The 19,903-nt window shown below is 36.3% G+C and overlaps 1 protein-coding gene across 2 annotated transcripts in view; it reads right to left on the bottom strand.

The window, feature by feature from the left end:
* The window catches only part of LOC107696776 (lipoma-preferred partner homolog), a 222,268-nt gene that overhangs the window by 42,652 nt on the left and 159,713 nt on the right, over window positions 1-19,903 (bottom strand). For both annotated transcript variants that reach the window (XM_016497272.1, XM_016497273.1), the window contains one exon: window positions 671-840. In XM_016497272.1, the coding sequence (XP_016352758.1) occupies window positions 671-840 (170 nt within the window). The remainder of the gene's footprint in view (window positions 1-670; window positions 841-19,903) is intronic.

The following is a 19,903-nucleotide window of genomic DNA, read 5'->3' as shown; positions in this document are numbered from 1 at the left end:
TGGCTTTTTGGTTGCTTTTAGTCAGAAAACGTAAAGAAAACGACACACATACAGCAAGATAATATAATTTCACTTACCTGGCCTATCACTTGAAGAAAACATCCATCCCTTGTTAAAATTCTGTGTTAAAAGACAGCTGCCTCTTGTGCCATTTAATTAAGCCGACTGCTGTAGCCTATATCCAGTTAGGCATTTTTTCCCTTTTTTTTAATTTGTATATATACTGTTTGAATGACAGCTTGGTAAATCTGTTGGCGATCAAATATTCAATATCGCTACTCATAAGTACTTGGTACATTATCAGCGCAGCGGGAGACTTTCAAACTAATATCACATAATTTATGTCTCTATGATGATTGGTTGATATACCAGAAGGTCAGCAGATTCGGCACATTCACGATAGAAAAGCGGCGCTTACCAACTTCATTAACATGTTATGGTATTACAACTGTGAAATTACAAACAAAAAATACACATTCTGAGACATGAACTGAAATCAATTAAATCGTCCTCCTCCCATTTTCACCACAACATTTTGTTGCCTCCCCCGACGAGCCGCCACTGGTTGTGCATCTAGTAGATATTTTGTGTGACGAAGAACACTTGTACTCAACTATTAGTGTAGGAGACCCAGTGTGTGCATGCAGAGCATTGAGTTGATTACACTCACGATATAGCAGGGTTCGCAGTAGGCCTTCTTTTCCACAGCATAAAAGGGCTTTCCTCTGAGCTTAGAGCCACAGGTCATGCAGATGAAGCAGTCCACATGGAAGACGTGGTCCATGGCGGTACAACCCGTTCCCTCACCAACCACATTCTCCCCACAGTTTGCACAGCGACCTTCAAAACACAGCATTGGAATTATGGTTCAGATGCTGAAAGAAAATGACATAAGCTAAAACAAACATATTCAATAATATTAAACACAAACATCATATGGTGTGAGAGAGATTAAAAAACAATGTAGAGGTAAAGGTTAAACAGATAATACCAGTGTTGGGCAAGTTATTCTGAAAATGTAATCAAATTACTGATTACTGATTACTCCTTTGAAATGTAATCACGTTACTGTTCTGATTACTTTATTTCAAAAGTAATTAGTAATTAGTTACATTACTAGTTACGTGACTTTTTTTTCTCCATGCAATTTATGAAATCCCAGCATACACGCTCCCGGTAAATATTTGTTATTAAACTCTGTTATAACACAATATATGTATGCATAATGAATCTTTCATAATTTCTACAATTCGTGTGTTATAATGAGAGGATTCGTGAGCACGCAAATTTCAGCACTGCATTGCTCAAAGCTGCGAACACGTGTTATAGCCTAAATAGAAACTCTGGATACGCTCGCACCTGTTAATCATTTATATTTTATATTAGTTCATGTTGCTTTTGTGCAATAGATGAATAACAATTTATTTTCCCTTTTTACAATCTCTAGATTATAAAACACTGCATTCTGTCAGCAATGTAACACGGCAGTAACGTATAGAGACTTCGGCTTGTAACTAGTGCTGGCCGGTATGACCAAACATTTATATCACGGTATTTTTCAAAATCATACCGGTTTCACGGTACATGGCGGTATTTTTTTTTTATGCATGACCGGGTGTTAACCATATTTTTACTGATTACAGCTGTTCCCTCACCACAGTGCAACAGTGAAAACGGACCCGTTTCAAACAGTGTCGCGTTCTGAACGTTATTTAAGCGACATACACCGGTATTGCGGTATTTTAAAAATTCATATCATAACAAAAATAAACACTGGTATTCAGTATGAACCGGTATACCGCCCAGCACTACTTGTAACTATACTCTATTTCAAGTGGTGATATGGTTATTCACCCTTTGCTCTCCCCCAAACCACAAGGTTTCTTTTTTTTAAGAAGATGAGATGTTTCAACTATAAAGAAAACTAACACTTCAGTTTTCAGGTTCATAGATAATCTTGAATACACATTGTGTCTGTTGCCCCTTTCAAGCCAACACATCTTTGTGGTACAACCAATGATAACAATCTACTTTACTGAGTAATTTCAAGTCTTGTGGATAAAAAGAATTAATAGAGTCAATGTCAAAAGAAACAGAATATGAGGAGCATTTCTAAAGTTAGACTGATACCATCTCTAGGGAATTTACCCCTTTAAAGTGTTTGGATTTTTCTTATTCATTTTTTATTTTTTATTTTTAAAAAGGGCAAAGTAATCGGTTGCCCTACAATTGTAGAAATGTAAGGTGCTTAATAAGGTCAGTCACTTAACAGGGACTATAGTGAGCTGATTTTTCCCTTTGTGAAGAAAATGGAGATCAATGCATCACCGCTTGCGCAAATAACACCCGCCATATATCAACTCACTCATCACAAATTGTGAAAACACATGCAACTTATCACTCAAATGATGGCAGACATGTAAGGAGCAGCTCATATTCAAACGAATAACTAATAAATTCCACTGAACCTCTGTTTAGACCCCTAGCCACATATATAAAGCCACATATAATATCTCCATTGGGATGAGAATAGGATTAAACAACGCATTGGCACACTAACACGCACACAATCTTTTCATGATAAAATTAAACTTTGGAAGTGGAAAGAGCACAATCTTTGTGTTATAGGGCATCTAGTAGTGCACCAAAAAAGATCCTGATTGCAAATTGTGAGACACGGCATTTGGATATCTGTAATTGAGTCGAAGCTATCTTTAATTGAGCTTAAGATGTCTCCAACTCAATGCAAAGATATCTTCAAACCAATTAATGACGCTAGCGGTTTAATTAGCAGTATCAGGAAATAATGTGCTTTAAAGCCATATCTTATGGTGTTTTCCTTTTTACACATCTGAGGACAGATACAATCTCAAAAAAAGAGAGAATGTGAGATATTATGAATTAATTTACTTAACTTCTGTTCTGTAGTTGCTCATTTTTCTTTTCTCTCTCTTTTGTGCTTCATTTAAGCCTGTTTTTAGAAATGATACACTCTCTGACTGCAATGAGAGCCAGAGTTCAAGCTTGTCACAGACAAAAGGCGAAGCAGTGAGCAGTAGAAATATCAGACACGCTCCCATTTTCACCGCTGAAGCTGTCGGCGGCATCAACAAAACAGACTGAACTTTTCCGCTCTTCAGATTAGATATCAAAGCTGAGCTGAATATGAGCACCTCTTCTCAACAAAGTTTTAATCGTAGATAATTCTCCTCACGCTTGTGGATTAAGACATCTCTTAAGTGATATCTCTTCAATTCAGTCGATGCACTGCAAAAAGTCATTTTTTAAATCAATACTTTTATCTTGTTTTCCAGTAAATAAAATAAAAAAATAAATAAACATCATTAAATAAGATACATTACTGAAGAAGCTAAATTGATAAAGAGATAAAGAGAACACATTTTGAATTAAGTTCTTCTTGCTGCTGTAAACAAGGATAAATTAAATTTATATTATCTTAAAACAAGTCATAACATCCTTGATATTAAGCTATTTTGCTTCTTAGTTCCTGTAAATGTGCACTGCCATTTGAAAATTTGGGGTCAGTAAGATTTTATTTGTTTATTTAGTACTTTTATTAAACAAGGATGCATTAAATTGTTTAAAAGTGACAGTAAAGACGTTTACATTGTTAAATAAAGTCTATTTCAAATAAATGCTGTTCTTTTGAACACTGATAATAAGTAAGACAATTTTCTTGAGCATCAAATCAGCATATTAAAATTATTTCGGAAGGATCATTTGACACTGAAGACTGCTGAAAATTCAGCTATGCCATCAAAAGGAATAAATTACATTTTAAAATATACAAAAATAGGAAACAGTTATTTTGATTAGTAAAAATATTTCACAATATTTCTAAATTTGATGTATTTTTGATCACATAAATGCAGCCTCGGTGAACATATGGAGACTTTAGTAACATAAAAACAACCATACCATATTTTTGCAGTGTGTAGAGACAAAAGCGCTTAATTATTGATTCTGTGGGTAGTGGAATAACAGCCAAACAGACCATTACTTCAATTAAAGCCACTCTGAAATGATCCGACACAAGGTTTCCATACATTGTCTCACCTGTCTAAGAAACAACAGCATACAAAAAAATGAATGTCATGTTGATTCATAATTCATAAAGCTCTATACGTTGTGTGCCCCGTGTTGAACTCCACATGGAAGACCTGGTCCATGGCAGTACAACCCGTCCCCTCACCGACCACATTCTCCCCACAGCTTGCACAGCGACCTGCAAAATACAGCATTGGAATTATGGTTCAGATGCAGAAGGAAAATGACAGAAACTATAACAAACACATTCAATACTATACAACATAAACACAATATAAATTTGGTATGATAAGGTGAGAGAGATTAAAAGAAGACTGTAGAGGTAAAGGTTAAACAGATAATACATATATAGTGTAAATAGCACCATCTGCCACTTTTATGTGAAAACATTCTAATTAAGAATAGCTATTTCAAGTGGTGATATGGTTTATAAACCCTTTGCTCTCCTCCAAACCACAAGGTTTCTGCATCTATTTTTTTCAAAGGAGATGAGATGTTTCAACTATAAAGAAAACTAACACTTCAGTTTTCAGGTTCATAGATAATCTTGAATACACATTGTGTCTGTTGCCCCTTTCAAGCCAACACATCTTTGTGGTACAACCAATGATAACAATCTACTCTACTGAGTAATTGCAAGTCTTGTGGATAAAAAGAATTAATAGAGTCAATGTCAAAAGAAACAGAATATGAGGAGCATTTCTAAAGTTAGACTGATACCATCTCTAGGGAATTTACCCCTTTAAAGTGTTTGGATTTTTCTTATTCATTTTTTATTTTTTATTTTTAAAAAGGGCAAAGTAATCGGTTGCCCTACAATTGTAGAAATGTAAGGTGCTTAATAAGGTCAGTCACTTAACAGGGACTATAGTGAGCTGATTTTCCCCTTTGTGAAGAGAATGGGGATCAATGCATCACCGCTTATGCAAATACCACCCGCCATCTGTCAACTCACTCATCACAAATTGTGAAAACACATGCAACTTATCACTCAAATGATGGCAGACATGTAAGGAGCAGCTCATATTCAAACGAATAACTAATAAATTCCACTGAACCTCTGTTTAGACCCCTAGCCACATATATAAAGCCACATATAATATCTCCATTGGGATGAGAATAGGATTAAACAACGCATTGGCACATTTACACGCACACAATCTTTTCATGATAAAACGAAACTTTGGAAGTGGAAAGAGCACAATCTTTGTGTTATAGGGCATCTGGTATTGCACCGAAAAAAGATCCCGATTGCATATTGTGGGACACAGCATTTGGATATCTGTAATTGAGTCGAAGCTATCTTTAATTGAGCTTAAGATGTCTCCAACTCAATGCAAAGATATCTTCAAACCAATTAATGACGCTAGCGGTTTAATTAGCAGTATCAGGAAATAATGTGCTTTAAAGCCATATCTTATGGTGTTTTCCTTTTTACACATCTGAGGACAGATACAATCTCAAAAAAAGAGAGAATGTGAGATATTATGAATTAATTTACTTAACTTCTGTTCTGTAGTTGCTCATTTTTCTTTTCTCTCTCTTTTGTGCTTCATTTAAGCCTGTTTTTAGAAATGATACACTCTCTGACTGCAATGAGAGCCAGAGTTCAAGCTTGTCACAGACAAAAGGCGAAGCAGTGAGCAGTAGAAATATCAGACACGCTCCCATTTTCACCGCTGAAGCTGTCGGCGGCATCAACAAAACAGACTGAACTTTTCCGCTCTTCAGATTAGATATCAAAGCTGAGCTGAATATGAGCACCTCTTCTCAACAAAGTTTTAATCGTAGATAATTCTCCTCACGCTTGTGGATTAAGACATCTCTTAAGTGATATCTCTTCAATTCAGTCGATGCACTGCAAAAAGTCATTTTTTAAATCAATACTTTTATCTTGTTTTCCAGTAAATAAAATAAAAAAATAAATAAACATCATTAAATAAGATACATTACTGAAGAAGCTAAATTGATAAAGAGATAAAGAGAACACATTTTGAATTAAGTTCTTCTTGCTGCTGTAAACAAGGATAAATTAAATTTATATTATCTTAAAACAAGTCATAACATCCTTGATATTAAGCTATTTTGCTTCTTAGTTCCTGTAAATGTGCACTGCCATTTGAAAATTTGGGGTCAGTAAGATTTTATTTGTTTATTTAGTACTTTTATTAAACAAGGATGCATTAAATTGTTTAAAAGTGACAGTAAAGACGTTTACATTGTTAAATAAAGTCTATTTCAAATAAATGCTGTTCTTTTGAACACTGATAATAAGTAAGACAATTTTCTTGAGCATCAAATCAGCATATTAAAATTATTTTGGAAGGATCATTTGACACTGAAGACTGCTGAAAATTCAGCTATGCCATCAAAAGGAATAAATTACATTTTAAAATATACAAAAATAGGAAACAGTTATTTTGATTAGTAAAAATATTTCACAATATTTCTAAATTTGATGTATTTTTGATCACATAAATGCAGCCTCGGTGAACATATGGAGACTTTAGTAACATAAAAACAACCATACCATATTTTTGCAGTGTGTAGAGACAAAAGCGCTTAATTATTGATTCTGTGGGTAGTGGAATAACAGCCAAACAGACCATTACTTCAATTAAAGCCACTCTGAAATGATCCGACACAAGGTTTCCATACATTGTCTCACCTGTCTAAGAAACAACAGCATACAAAAAAATGAATGTCATGTTGATTCATAATTGCCACTTAGCTCTATACGTTGTGTGCCCCGTGTTGAACTGTCACTAAAACTAATGTGAGCTACTTCAATGACGCTGATCTCTAGATAATTTTCCCCCCAACCCCGCTGAGCTGTACCTGCAGCAGGGTTCTGCTGAGGAACAGCACGAAGCAGGCGGAGGAAATAAAGTGGAGCCGTCTGCCTGCCGCAGCTCCCCAGGGGACCAGTGGGGGTGGGTGGAATCCCAGGCAAAGGTAATCACTTCAGATGGGCTGAAATAAGAGCGGCTCTGGATCACAGGCCCCTCTGAGCCAAACAAGTGTGTGAGAGAGACAAGCACAGAAAAAGAAAAGAGAGAACGTGAGTGGGAAATACTGCCAAGGGATGAGTGCAGGTCACCCTTAAAGCCTGAGTGGAGGAAACCGTTCGGAAATCCTCTTTCCTTTCAGTGGATTGGGAATGCCGTGGACTCACAGGATGTGAGAAGAAAGAAATCCTTAAATGCCTTTAGAGCAGTTAAAGTCATTTTTGTCTGGTGAAGGACCACTTCATCAGTAAAAATGGACCACCTATCACTCAAATCTGGAGGGAACTGCGCATCTAACCTCAAAACAATTACCTACGAGCAGTGTACAACTATCATTATATCGTTTATCTATATCCATATATCTTATCTTAAAGAGCCTCACTTTTACAAATAAAGATTGAGCTGAATATTTATTACTGAATATTTTACTAAATGAGCTGAATATTTCCTGGATACACACACACACACACACACACACACACACATCCTTACACAAAAAGTTTGGAATATTAAGTTTTTTTAATGTTTTTGAAAGTTATTTTCTGTTTTCTTTTATGCTCATCAAGGCTTCAAAAATAAATGTAAAAAGTAATATTGTCTAACAGTTTTACAATTTATAAATTATAATAACTGTTTTCCATTTAAATATGTTAAAATGTAATTTATTCCTGTGCTCAATTATTATCAAATATTATTGGGACTTATTATTAGTTTCATCAATGTTGAAATGAGTTTTTGCTGCTTAATACTTTTGTAGAAACAGCTATACATATTGTTGAAATCAGTTTTTGCTGCTTAATATTTTTGTAGAAACAGCGATACATATTTTCAGTATTATTTGATGAATAGGAAGTTCAAAAGAACATTATAAATGTCTTTACTGTAACTTTCAATTGTATGCATCCTTGCTATAATGAATATATGAATTGCTATATAAATAACCATTAGAACAGTAGCCCACACTGTAAAATAGTATTGTATCACGTATTGTGAATAGTATTTTTTCCACAAAAATATTAAGCAGCGAAAACCTTTCACCATCCCTAATATACAATATATGATAGAACACTGTTTTATTTTTAGGTCTGTCAAAGTTGTATTATCTTAGTGTTGTATTATCAAAGTGTATTATCTTAGAATATCGATTCAGTGTTTAATGCAACGATTTTTAATATATTTTGCAAATTTTATATGACTATTTCATTTTTTTTATGCTCTTTAAATGTTAGAAATACAGGAATTAAATCATAATTATTGTATTGACAGAATACTTATATATGTTTTATAAATAAATGTTTTGGGACATGAGATTACAGATCATACATGCAACACCTGTCTGTAGCTGTACTTTATGTTTGTTATTTAGCACATTTCTCTCAATATTGGAGTCAGTAGGGAATACAGGATGATGACCCACAATAGTTACATCAGCAGCTGCAAAGAAATCTCTACAGACACAAACAAAGTCTCTCTCACACACACACACACACACACACACACACACACACACACACACACACACACACACACACACACACACATTATGTGAAGCCTAATTGGTGCAGACAGGAGATCAGAGTCACATTCTCACAACTGTCTCTCTAAATATGGGGCCTAAATAGTCTTTGACTCATTTGTAGCCGCAAACATTTCTGGTGACTCACAGTCACCAGACTGACTGAGAATAACAGAAAAAAAATTATTTTTCAGTTAATAAATCAACACATTTTTACAATCAGCTCACAAATGGATGAATCATGTAACACCGTGAAATCGCTAATTGAACATAATAAAAGGCTGGACATAACAAAAGGCCAGTCCCTTTTACCCCCAAAATTCTTCTAAATAGCCTTGAACTATATTATACTTTCTAGATGCAAATGTTACGGGAAAGGACAAAGAGAATTAAACCAGACATAAATCCGTATAGTGGAAGATCTAGATGAATTTTAAATTCGTTTAAATCTTCTAAGATACAGTAACATTTAAATTATAAAAAATAAAGGCCACAAACCTCTCATTTAGATTTGAATTCATCATCATGTAAAGATCACAGGTACAGTATTTGATTAAGTGTAATATTGCAAAGATATGTGTAATGCTTAAGGGTAATCCATTTTGGATTATATGATTAAAACCGAATAAAATGAATGAAGAACTGTCAAACATTAGTGATCCAGGTGCACAACGTTAACATGTTTGCGATAAAAGGCTGCAACCAGATTCCTGCATAATGAAAGCGGCATTTGTACATCTCTATCCCGCTCAACTGCTTTTGAATCTCCCCCTTAACACTGGGCAGAATGAGCTCATGAAAGAGCCTTCGCTTTCCCCTGTGTCCCTTGCTCTGGGAATGGAATGCGAGTCTTCATATTAAAACTTCAAATAGTTCCTTTGTAACCAGAAGGGGTAGGAGTGGAAGAGTTCATTTACACTTTATACACTTTCTCTTCCGTCATCACCATCCCTATGCAGCCTCCACTCTTTCTTATATGCAACCTCAGAAAAAAAAAAAGAAAAGAAGAAATAATAAGGATGGAATGAAGGAAGAAGAAAGAGGCCAAATGTGTTGCTCAAAAGCCTTGTGAAAGGCTTAAAGCAGTTAGGCATTTTAATTGGATAAAAGGAGAAGATTAAAGAGTTCTTGACTGCGTTCCGTAAATAATTGATTTCTAATGTATTTGTGGTGGCAGGCAGATGCCGTTGTTTGGCAATGGTGGATGTTTTGAGTGGCAGGCCTGCTAAGATTTCCTGCACATCTCCATCTCGCCGCTCTTTGTTTTTTCACGCTGCGATGCAAGAGGGGTGCATGAAAGGCGGCGTGAGCGCAAGCAGCAATTTTGATCTTACATCGCCGGAAATCAAAGATCATGTGTGTAAAGAGGGAACGCAGAGAACTTTTTTGTGGAAGGACAAACTTTCCTGACTCACTAAGAAAAGAAGGTGTGATTCTTTAAGAAGGAAACGCAGCCTTCTCAGTACTGGAAGACAAAGCGCATCGTGACAACGCGCATGTAAACAAATAAACACAACAGATCCACAACACATATTCTGGGCTTGCAAGAACTTTGTTGCTTCAGAAAGAATATTTTGCGGTGTAAACAACAGAGCGTTATTAGATAGAAATAGTAGCAATAATGCAACACAGATTCCCACAGATGGAATTCATCTTGTTTTTTAGGAACAATAGCAAACAACACATTCCTACAGCTGGAGTGAAAAAAAATGAAATGATTTAAAAAAAAAACAAAAAAAACCCATCTGTTTCAACAGCAAATTCCGCTCCAGCAAATTATGCTGCTCTAATTCACAAATTTATTACAGAGCAATGTTACCAAACACACGCTTGTTTTTTTTTCTTCCCCACACAAAAAGATGAGGAGAAAAATAAATCTGTTGTGACAGGCTGTTTGCAGAGAATTAAAAAAAGGTAAAAAGTCTTGCCAAATGTTTATTTGTTAGGGTTGCAAACAAATATTATAGGGGTCAATGATGCTTGTGATGCTTATTTTTTCATGGCCTATAAATTAATTTATACAAAAATTAAGTAAAATTCACATTTACAATGACTTGCTTACACCTCTTTGATAATGTGCACAAGTTTATGTATTATTATGATGTATGTATTTTTATATTTACCGTATTGAGTGGTTTGACAATCTCATATTATTATCATCATTTTATAAATACATGAATAAATAAATAAATAAATGCTTCAATGTCATGTGTTGTGATTCCCAACAAGGAGAGATTTATGAATTAATCATTTAAAAAAAACTTTAAAAAAAGTTACATTTGTTGCTTAAATTATATTGAATCTAAATTACAAATATTTTCTAAATGAAAATAATGAGTGTCCATAGGTATACATGTACTCATGACATTTTTACAGAAAGTGGAATTTATACATATATAATGAAACTCTAAAACAGTATTTCATAGGTTCATACTGTAGGTCACCAAGCACTAAATGGCGTAGACAGTCAGAACACATTAACAGTATGGCTGCAAAAGTTCCAGGTTTACACTTCGTAGTATCATTTTCAAATTTCTGTCATCTTTTTATATTTACCCTATTTTCTCTTTCTGTCTTTTCCTTGTGTGTTCATTCCAAAGGCCTTCTAGGCAGCTGTATGATACTGGTTTTACTTCATATGACAAAAAGGAATGGGTGGCATCAATGTGCTTCAATCTTTCAATGCCGCTTACCCATAACCCCTGTAATCTCATTCCCATGTCAGCAAAAAATGATGAGGCAGAATGGGGTGTGACTCCAGAGCAGAGAGAAAGGGGAGGTTACATGCCACAATGCATTACCTCTCAGTGTGTCAGGCCTGCAGGGCAGCGTGCAGATGACAGAGGGGGTGTGGGGGAAGTTTGTGGGTTACATGTCCTCGAAGTAGGTGGGAACTGTGACATGGACAGGTGCCAAGGTGTAAATGGGGCGAACAGAAACAAATGAGAGAAAGAGAGATAAAGAAGAGGGCTGGAGCATGGAGGTGAGCAAATGTGTTAGACTGCGTGTTTGTGTGGGACAAAACATTCTTTCTTGGGGTCAAACGCTCACCCACGAATGAAATCAAGCAACATGATTCATTGTAAGCCCTCCAGCTCCTTAAACTAGGCCTGCAACGCAGACAATCTTGCAAGCCTCAGTGGAGCTGTCTCAACGAGGCACAATCGCCGACCCGCGCTCTCCGACAAATTTAGGTTCGTGTTAGATGATATCACCTCACATGAACTATCGCGGGAAACAATCCTCGCTGACCATCTGAAATACGAGCTGGGAGAGGAAAGAGAATGAGTACTTGGGAAAAGAGAGAGAGAAGAAAGACAGATTTAAGTGGCACACCACACTCTGATGTAAGATTAGAAAGCAGCGTGTCTTGAAGAATTGAAACATAAAAACAGCATACAAGAATAAAAAAAGTAGCCAATACACATGTGTGTCTGGAAGGAAACAGCAGGATCCAGACAAGGATATAGCTACATATTCAGAACCCAATTTAATTATTTAAAGGAAAGTTCACCTAAAAATTAAAATGGTGTCATGATTTACTCACCCTTATGTTGTTCCAACCCCAAATTTTTCTTCCATGGATATGAATTTTTGAAAAATATCCTGGCATTTTTTTTTTAGTATAATGAAAGTGAATGAAGGCTGTCAAACTCCAAAATGATAAGAAGCACCTGAAAAATACAGTAGTCCATAAAACTTGAGTGCTATATTACAAGTATTTTGCAGGCCGTGTGTGTGTGTGTGTGTGTATTCTAAAATATTTTTATCCCCTCAATAATTTTTATTTTATTTTTTTAATTGCAGAACATAGAGTTACTGAAACTTATTGCAACTGGAATAAAACAATGAACTGTGGTTAATTTAATGGCAATTGTCACAGTTACTTTTAATATAAAAGCCTGAAAACAGCTTTGGCCTTCAAATATTGTCGGCCACTGAGTTGAGAACACTATTGTTTGGAATGTTTTTATGGTATTTCTTCTGTTACTTTTGGGTCCTTTCTAAAGATGGAAAGCTCCAGGCCCATTAATTGTAATTATATGGAAAAGAGCAACCATAACATTATTCATATTTTCGCTTTTTGTGTTCCACGGAAGAAAGTCATATGAGTTTGAAACAAATTGAGTGAACAAATCCTTTAAGAAACAGCTACTGAAAATGAACCATTCAAAGATTTCTTTGATATTTATGCAGTATTTATTAAGTAAACAGTCGTCAAGTTCTCACGGAGTTGAAGAGTTAGTGGAGAGGGGAATAAGAGGCCAGAGCCCTTCCCAGTCAACATAATTACAGCTATTGGGGGCAGGAACAGACTGGCAATATGAAGCATTGGGACTTTTCATGTCGGCTGACTTTCTAAAAAAAAAAATGTTATATCTTGTTCCATACAAGTATACAGATATTAAAAGTGAAAAAACTGTTCAGACATGGTCACGTCAGCCCATTAAGGACAATACACAGACTAAGTGTTGACTCATCTGCGGTAGTTACATGATAACTGTAACTTATCCAGTTTAAGTTATAAGTTACATGAACCCACTTCTGCTGCTATCTGTCTGCTCATGAGCCTCTCAACTGCTAGAAGTCAAACATAAAGGGGAAGAAGGTCACCTAATCATCCATGATTTAAACTCGGGACACTGTAATCTCATTATGAATCTCATCTGACCACATAAACATTTTTTATTGTTGCAGATTTTTATTTGTTGTGTAATTTAATTGCACTGCCTTTACAATAAATAAAGAGTTATTTCAGATATTTATATCTAGTAAATATATTCTACATAAAGAATATACAGGTACTACAGAGTCAAACCTAGATAGTGGAGGATTATATAGAAAATACATATAGATACCGGGGTGTATTTTAGTCCCTGTCCATCACTAATACTGGGGATAAGAGTTGTACCAGTGATTAAAAAAAAAATCAGATTCATCTGATCCAAATTTTACCTGAACTACCAGGTTTTAGCAGCCTGTTTGTATCCTGTGATTCTCATTCTATACCACACCACTGATTTGGCTAAAGTATCAGATCATCCCTGTACACTTTGTTTTTTTTTTTTCTCAAAGTTTTTTTTTCAGCAGTGCTTTCCAGGTCCTCCCTATCCAGGCATGAACACCTTGTTTTGTTCAGTAGGTACTTTACGGCCTTTTGATGGACAATAGGGATTGGGCTGATATTGGGGAAAAGTATTTGTTTTTTGTAGGGATGCCATTATCCGTGTGTTAATGTATAATTCGTAGTAATTTGATTTTCTTACCATTTACCTCCTATTTGCAAAGCCCTCTCAACTTTTTGTCTATTCCCTCATTATTAACATGAAAAGTCCTGTGGAAGGTAAAACGTGTGCTTTAACCTTGATACTGTATGTCATAGGCTGTGCTATTTATTAATAAAAACAAAATTACTTTAATTTTTAATTACTTAATACACATAAACAAGGAAAAACCCAACTAGTTCAACTGTGAAGTCGGAAGCATCAGCTCTCAGCCAAGTTCCAGTGTTTGTATTCTCATTCGCTTCTGGTCAGTTGCTTGTCTATTTTATTAGCCAGAGACTTCACATTGCCCAGGGCAGGCAATGTCTGGATCTTTTCCTTTTGATTCAGAGCTAAACACAAGCTTTACTTCTGCAGAATCACAGCAGGAACCCACTGGCAGCTTGTAAACAAAGCATGCAGGCCAATAGGCTGTTGCTTCTTGTAGTTCAGCAAAACTATTCTTGCAGTCCATTGTGGAAAAGTGTATTACAAATTTCCAAATGCCAATAAAACATTAAACATTTTGTGAAACTGTCTGTTGTTAGCAATTGAGTGTTTTATTGTTTTACGTAAATAACATATATTTACATATTTTCAAACACACACACACACACACACACACACACACACATATTACTAGGTATAGTAAAGAAGCATCCACCTTTAAAATAATAATATTTTGTTGCTTTGCAGCCTGAAATGACACTAACATGTCAGAAAAAAAAAAAATCCAGAATCACTGAGTTGGAAAAAGAATCACCCCTCTCCTAAAAATGACTAAGGCTACGTCCACACGAAGCCAGAGCTTTCCCTATCCGATCTTGTTTTCCCCCCTCATCTCAAGAAATATCTGCGTCCACACGAAACCACAAAACCGACACAAAACGATGTAGTATACATGCCAGACCAGTATGTGGCGCTGTAATTCTGCCACAGAGATACACTAAAAACGGAGAAGAATACTTGGACTATTCTGTGTTAATGTTAGTTAATAAAAAGACAATCGTTCAGTGTTTGTTCATGTTTTTGTTGCTGTTACGTGACATAGTGGTGTCTGACTAGGGGCGAGATGTGGGCTGATGACGTCATCGTTTCAGAAAACATATGGATTCGCTGTACACACGAAAACGCAAGGGCGGTGTTTTCAGATTTATCTACTCTGGGACCCGGTTTCAAAAAATATCGGATTCACTCTCCCAAAACACCGGATCCATGTGGACGAAACGCCTATATGATACAAAATGTATGCGTATAAAGCTAAACGCGTCTCCGTGTGGATGGGGCCTTAATGACTTACACTCAATCAGGTAAAGCTAATCACTTTCTCAATGGCACACAAAGCCATTTGACATTCAACTGTGATCAGCTGTGGTCATTTTTATTAGCTCAGCATGAAAAGAGCTTTCCTGGAGCATTTCAGTCCTTGGTAGTGCAGCTGAAGCAAACAATCAACTACTGTATGGGTGGCAAGGCACTGTCAAAAGATCCCCGGATAAAGTTGTGGACAGGCACAAGTCAGGAGATGGATACAAAAAAAATGTCAAATGCTTAATCATTGACTAGAAGCACAGTTAAGTCTATTATTAAGAAGTGGAAGGTATTTGGTACAACACAGACCCACAGACCCTGGAACAGGACGTCGGTCCACCCTTGTGAACAAATGTGGACACATGTGGACAATATGTGATCACATAGGTTTCACACATTTACACCATGAAAATGTTCCAAAACCAAATGTTTCTTGTGAGTTTCACATGTGTTTCACATGAGTTTAACATATTTCACATGTGATTTTAACATGTGATTGCACATGTGAAGTTCATGTGCTTTTTCTGTAAGAGCAAACTGGATGAAAGAGCCAGGAGGAAACTGGTCAGAGGGGCAACCAAGAGGCCTACAGCAACTCTGAAGCAGTTGCAGGAATTTATGACAAAGAGTGGTCATTGTGTGCATGTGACAACAATATCACAAATTCTCCACAAATGTGGCTTATATGAGAGGGTTGCAAGAAAAAGGCCACTCCTTAAGAAAGGTCACATGCAATCACGACTGAGCTTTGCCCAAACGCACCTTGAAGATTCTGAGGCAGATGAGACTAAAATCGAATTATTTGGCCTCAACACCAAACGATATGTCTGGCGGAAATCCAATCCAGCTCCCCATCCAAATAAAAGCATTCCTCCAGTAAAGCATGGAGGTGTTAATATCCTGTTATGGGGGTGTTTCTCTGCAGCAGGGACTGGAGCACTTGTCAGGATAGAAGAAAAAATGGATTGGGCAAAATACCGTCAAATTCTTGAGGAAAATCTGCTGCCCTCTGCCAGAAAGTTGTCAATGGGAAGAAGGTTTTCCTTCCAATATGACAATGACCCAAAGCACACAGCCAAACTGACCACACAGTGGTTGAAGGAGAAAAATGTGAATGTCCTTGCATGGCCTAGTCAGAGCCCAGACTTAAACCCCATTGAAAATCTGTGGAATGACTTGAAGACTGCAGTCCACAAACGGTCACCATCAAATTTAACTGAACTTGAGCAGTTCTGCAAAGAACAGTGGGCAAATATTGCAAAGTCTAGATGTACACAAAGTTAGTAGAGATATATTCCAACAGACTAAAGGCTATAATTAAAGCAAAAGGTTCAACAAAATACTCACACAAGGGGCTGATCCTTTTTCCAACTCAGTGATTGTTTTTTTGTATGTATTTCTTATAATATTGGTGTTATATCTTTCACTTGGATGTTATAAGTTGTATTGAGTAAATACAGCTGGATAAAACAAAAACTGTATCCGTCTTCATTTCAGGCTGCAAAGCAACAAAATGTGATTATTTTAAAGGGGGGTGATTCTTTCCTATACCCAATATCAACCCAATCTCACGGTAATTCGTACATATTTTATGAGGTGGCTAATTTGTAGGAATTCGCCACCTCATAAAATACATGCAAATTGGTTGTGAGATAGCGTTGAAATAAATATATATTTATATATATTTATTTACTTATTTATTCATACAACAGTTCTTTCTGGTCCTCGAATCTGATTAGCTGAGTGGAGTGCGACATTGTAGTGATAACAGAGCTCCAACCATTTCACCATTTGTATCACTCCATTTGCGGTATTTCTCAAAGCAAGTGTCATGGCGGAAGCCCAAATCCACTATAATTTTATAAATATTACTGGTTTTGTGTCATGGAATGTAGTTTTAAGAGTTTTTTTAGGCAAGAATGTACTTGTTTAAACTTCAAATATGATGTTTGTTAATAAAGATAACGTTAATAAAGTTAATAAAGATAATGTCTATTTGAACATTTGCTTTGACATTTTCTAAGATATGAGCTCCAGGGCGTCAGCGGCCATTCAGCGCTCATGAACCCACGAAGAGCAGCCTTAACTCGGCCAGATCTTCTGTAATTTGCTGCTGGCTCTGATGTCTCTGGTGGTTAAACATGAAAATTTGATTTGGGTAAATCTAACGGGCAGTCTTTGGTCTCAATCTATTATTTGTTCTAGAGCAAATCATTTTGGCTGAGGGCAAAATCTCACGCTATATTTTATGTAACTTTAATGCTGTGTATCAGAGCGCTGCCTTTGTACTTTTTGACTGAATTGCCTATCAACTTTTATGATGGCAGTTGTTGTTTATTAAAAATTAGTATTCAATAAATAATATTTTATGTAAATAATAGTAGTATTTAAGTATAGTATTGGGAAACTGTGCGTGTTCGTGATGGTGATTAGTTACAGTGTTCCACCATTAGATGACGACAAGAGTGTTTTTATGAGTGAGTCAGCAGTAAAGACTTTTATATTGAAAGAGACTGAAACGGGGTTGTAAATAAGGAAGTTATTTTTTACTTTCAACAACACCTTGTAAGACGCAGCCAACAAATTCGCTGAGCAGCGCTGTAATCAGAAATCACCCTTAACAGATGAAAGGATAGTTCGACAAAGATATCCTCACTGGACATGATAGCACACATATATCTCGGAGACGTCTATTTGACATCTGCATTTACATCTGCAAGACATATTTTTTAGAGAGTTTGCTAATCTGCAATATGTCTATAGGACGTTTCCTTTTAGATGTCAAATAGACGTCTATTAGATGTCTTTAAGATGTTTATGATTTAGAATGTATGTAAAACTCACATCTGAAAGAAGTCTGTCAGACGTTTGTAGACAGCAGATGCTTTCCAGATCAAGAGATCTTTAACAGACATCTTGCAGACATACGCGTGCTATCTGGGATGTGACTTCCATTTTTCCCCCAACTGTCGAAGTCAGTGGGGACCAGCTAATGATTGGTTACCCGAATTCTTTGTGTTTAGCACAAGAAAGAAATTAATACAGGTTTGAGACAACATGTGAGTAAATAATGACAGAAATTAAATTTTTGGGTGAACTATTCCTTTAATGGCAAGCAGCAGCATGTTTAGTTCTGTTGCTTTAAGAGCTGCACGCATCCGTTTCTCTCTCAATTGTTCACTTTCATTTTAGACATAACTGAGTTTATATGTAAACCTTGTGTGTTTTTACAGTATTGGACGCAAAATCAGTCAGACGCGAAAGACAATTTAGTCTAGTAATCAGGCGCTGTTTTAAAAGGCTCGTTGTTTGTGCGCACTTCAGGTGTACGCACTTAGAAAAAGCACACGTCAGAACAGCACGTGAATGAAATGTTTAACCTTTGAAGCAGATGCAAATAATGTACTTTTGTGATTGCGAGTAAGTGCTGTGCCCTGTGAGTGTAACTCTACTTCTGAATTAAAACTAGATATGGATGTGCTGTATGTTGCATTGTTCTAGGCTACAGTATATTGACACAGAGGCACCAGAACTGCATCTGATAGAATGTGCGCTGTAGCATGATACTATGACATTTCTTCAAAAGTAGATTGTGGAGACATTTTAATCGTCCACGATCAGAAATAATCATTTCACACACCCCTAACTACCAAGTAGGCTGTAATCAATCTCACATACACAAACAAGCATAACGAAATAACTTCACCCTATTAAGTGGCTATTATGAACATGCAAAACTGTATCGCACACGTGCTACAGTGGTAAATTTATTCATCGCACAGACCAGTTTTTTTCGTAGCACGTGCGACATATATGTCACTGTACAGCACTGTACAGCCCCGCAAACCAATGTTTTATTGTGAATATGAGATTGAGCTGAAGAATGTAAGCTGTATCAGATGCAGGTAATCACACTCGCTCTGTCCATTTCTCTCTAATAATACTCAACTCCACATAATACAGTGAGCTTTTAATACAGTAATACAATAAGCTTTCAATAGCTGCGTTTACATGGGCCCTACTAATCCACTTTTACTGCTTTATAAAGTAAGCAGCACAGCACAACAGCTCATGTGCTGGTCGTCGCCTAATTAGGACCCTAAGTAGATAAATATCACGTGTGCTTTTTAAAACAGTATGCGACAACAGTGGGAAACTCTGTATATTCATGCAGTGTGCGCATGTCAAAAGATTAAATCCGATCAGAAGCTTGTGACATATAAACACGCATATCAACCCGATCACTTTATTTAGTGTTCCTGTAAACACTACGTTCGGATTCGTCAATCAGAATTAATTAATTCCGATGGAAGCAAAAAGTGTCCATGTAAAGGTACCTAATGAAGCAACTCAACGTTCCTTTGTTACTAGTTCTAAAATGATCATAAAATCACAGCCGTGCCGAGACATAATTATATTGACATAAACAACAAAAGAAACTAGAAATTGTGCGGGATTTTTTTTTCTTTCTGTCAACTGGTCTTCTCCAGTACACATTCACTTTACCAATCATTGGAAGAAGTAGATAAAAACAATAATATGACTAGAACTTGTTTTGGTGTTTTATTTGGTATTAATCTGTGATTTATTCAGTAATTACCCTTATCCCATGGTCTGTCTGAATACTGGATTCTGACTGGCTAACAGGTATGCAGTAAAACCGTTTAATGCACAGGTAGTTCCAAGTCAGTTTAATCACCGTTCTATATTAATGCGCTGCTTTAATTGATGCACAC

This window comes from Sinocyclocheilus anshuiensis, unplaced genomic scaffold (genome assembly GCF_001515605.1).
Source record: "Sinocyclocheilus anshuiensis isolate Anshui unplaced genomic scaffold, SAMN03320099.WGS_v1.1 scaffold999, whole genome shotgun sequence".
Lineage (NCBI taxonomy): Eukaryota > Metazoa > Chordata > Actinopteri > Cypriniformes > Cyprinidae > Sinocyclocheilus > Sinocyclocheilus anshuiensis.
The sequence above is the reverse complement of the archived record's forward strand: the minus strand, read 5'-3'. Positions and strand labels throughout refer to the sequence as shown.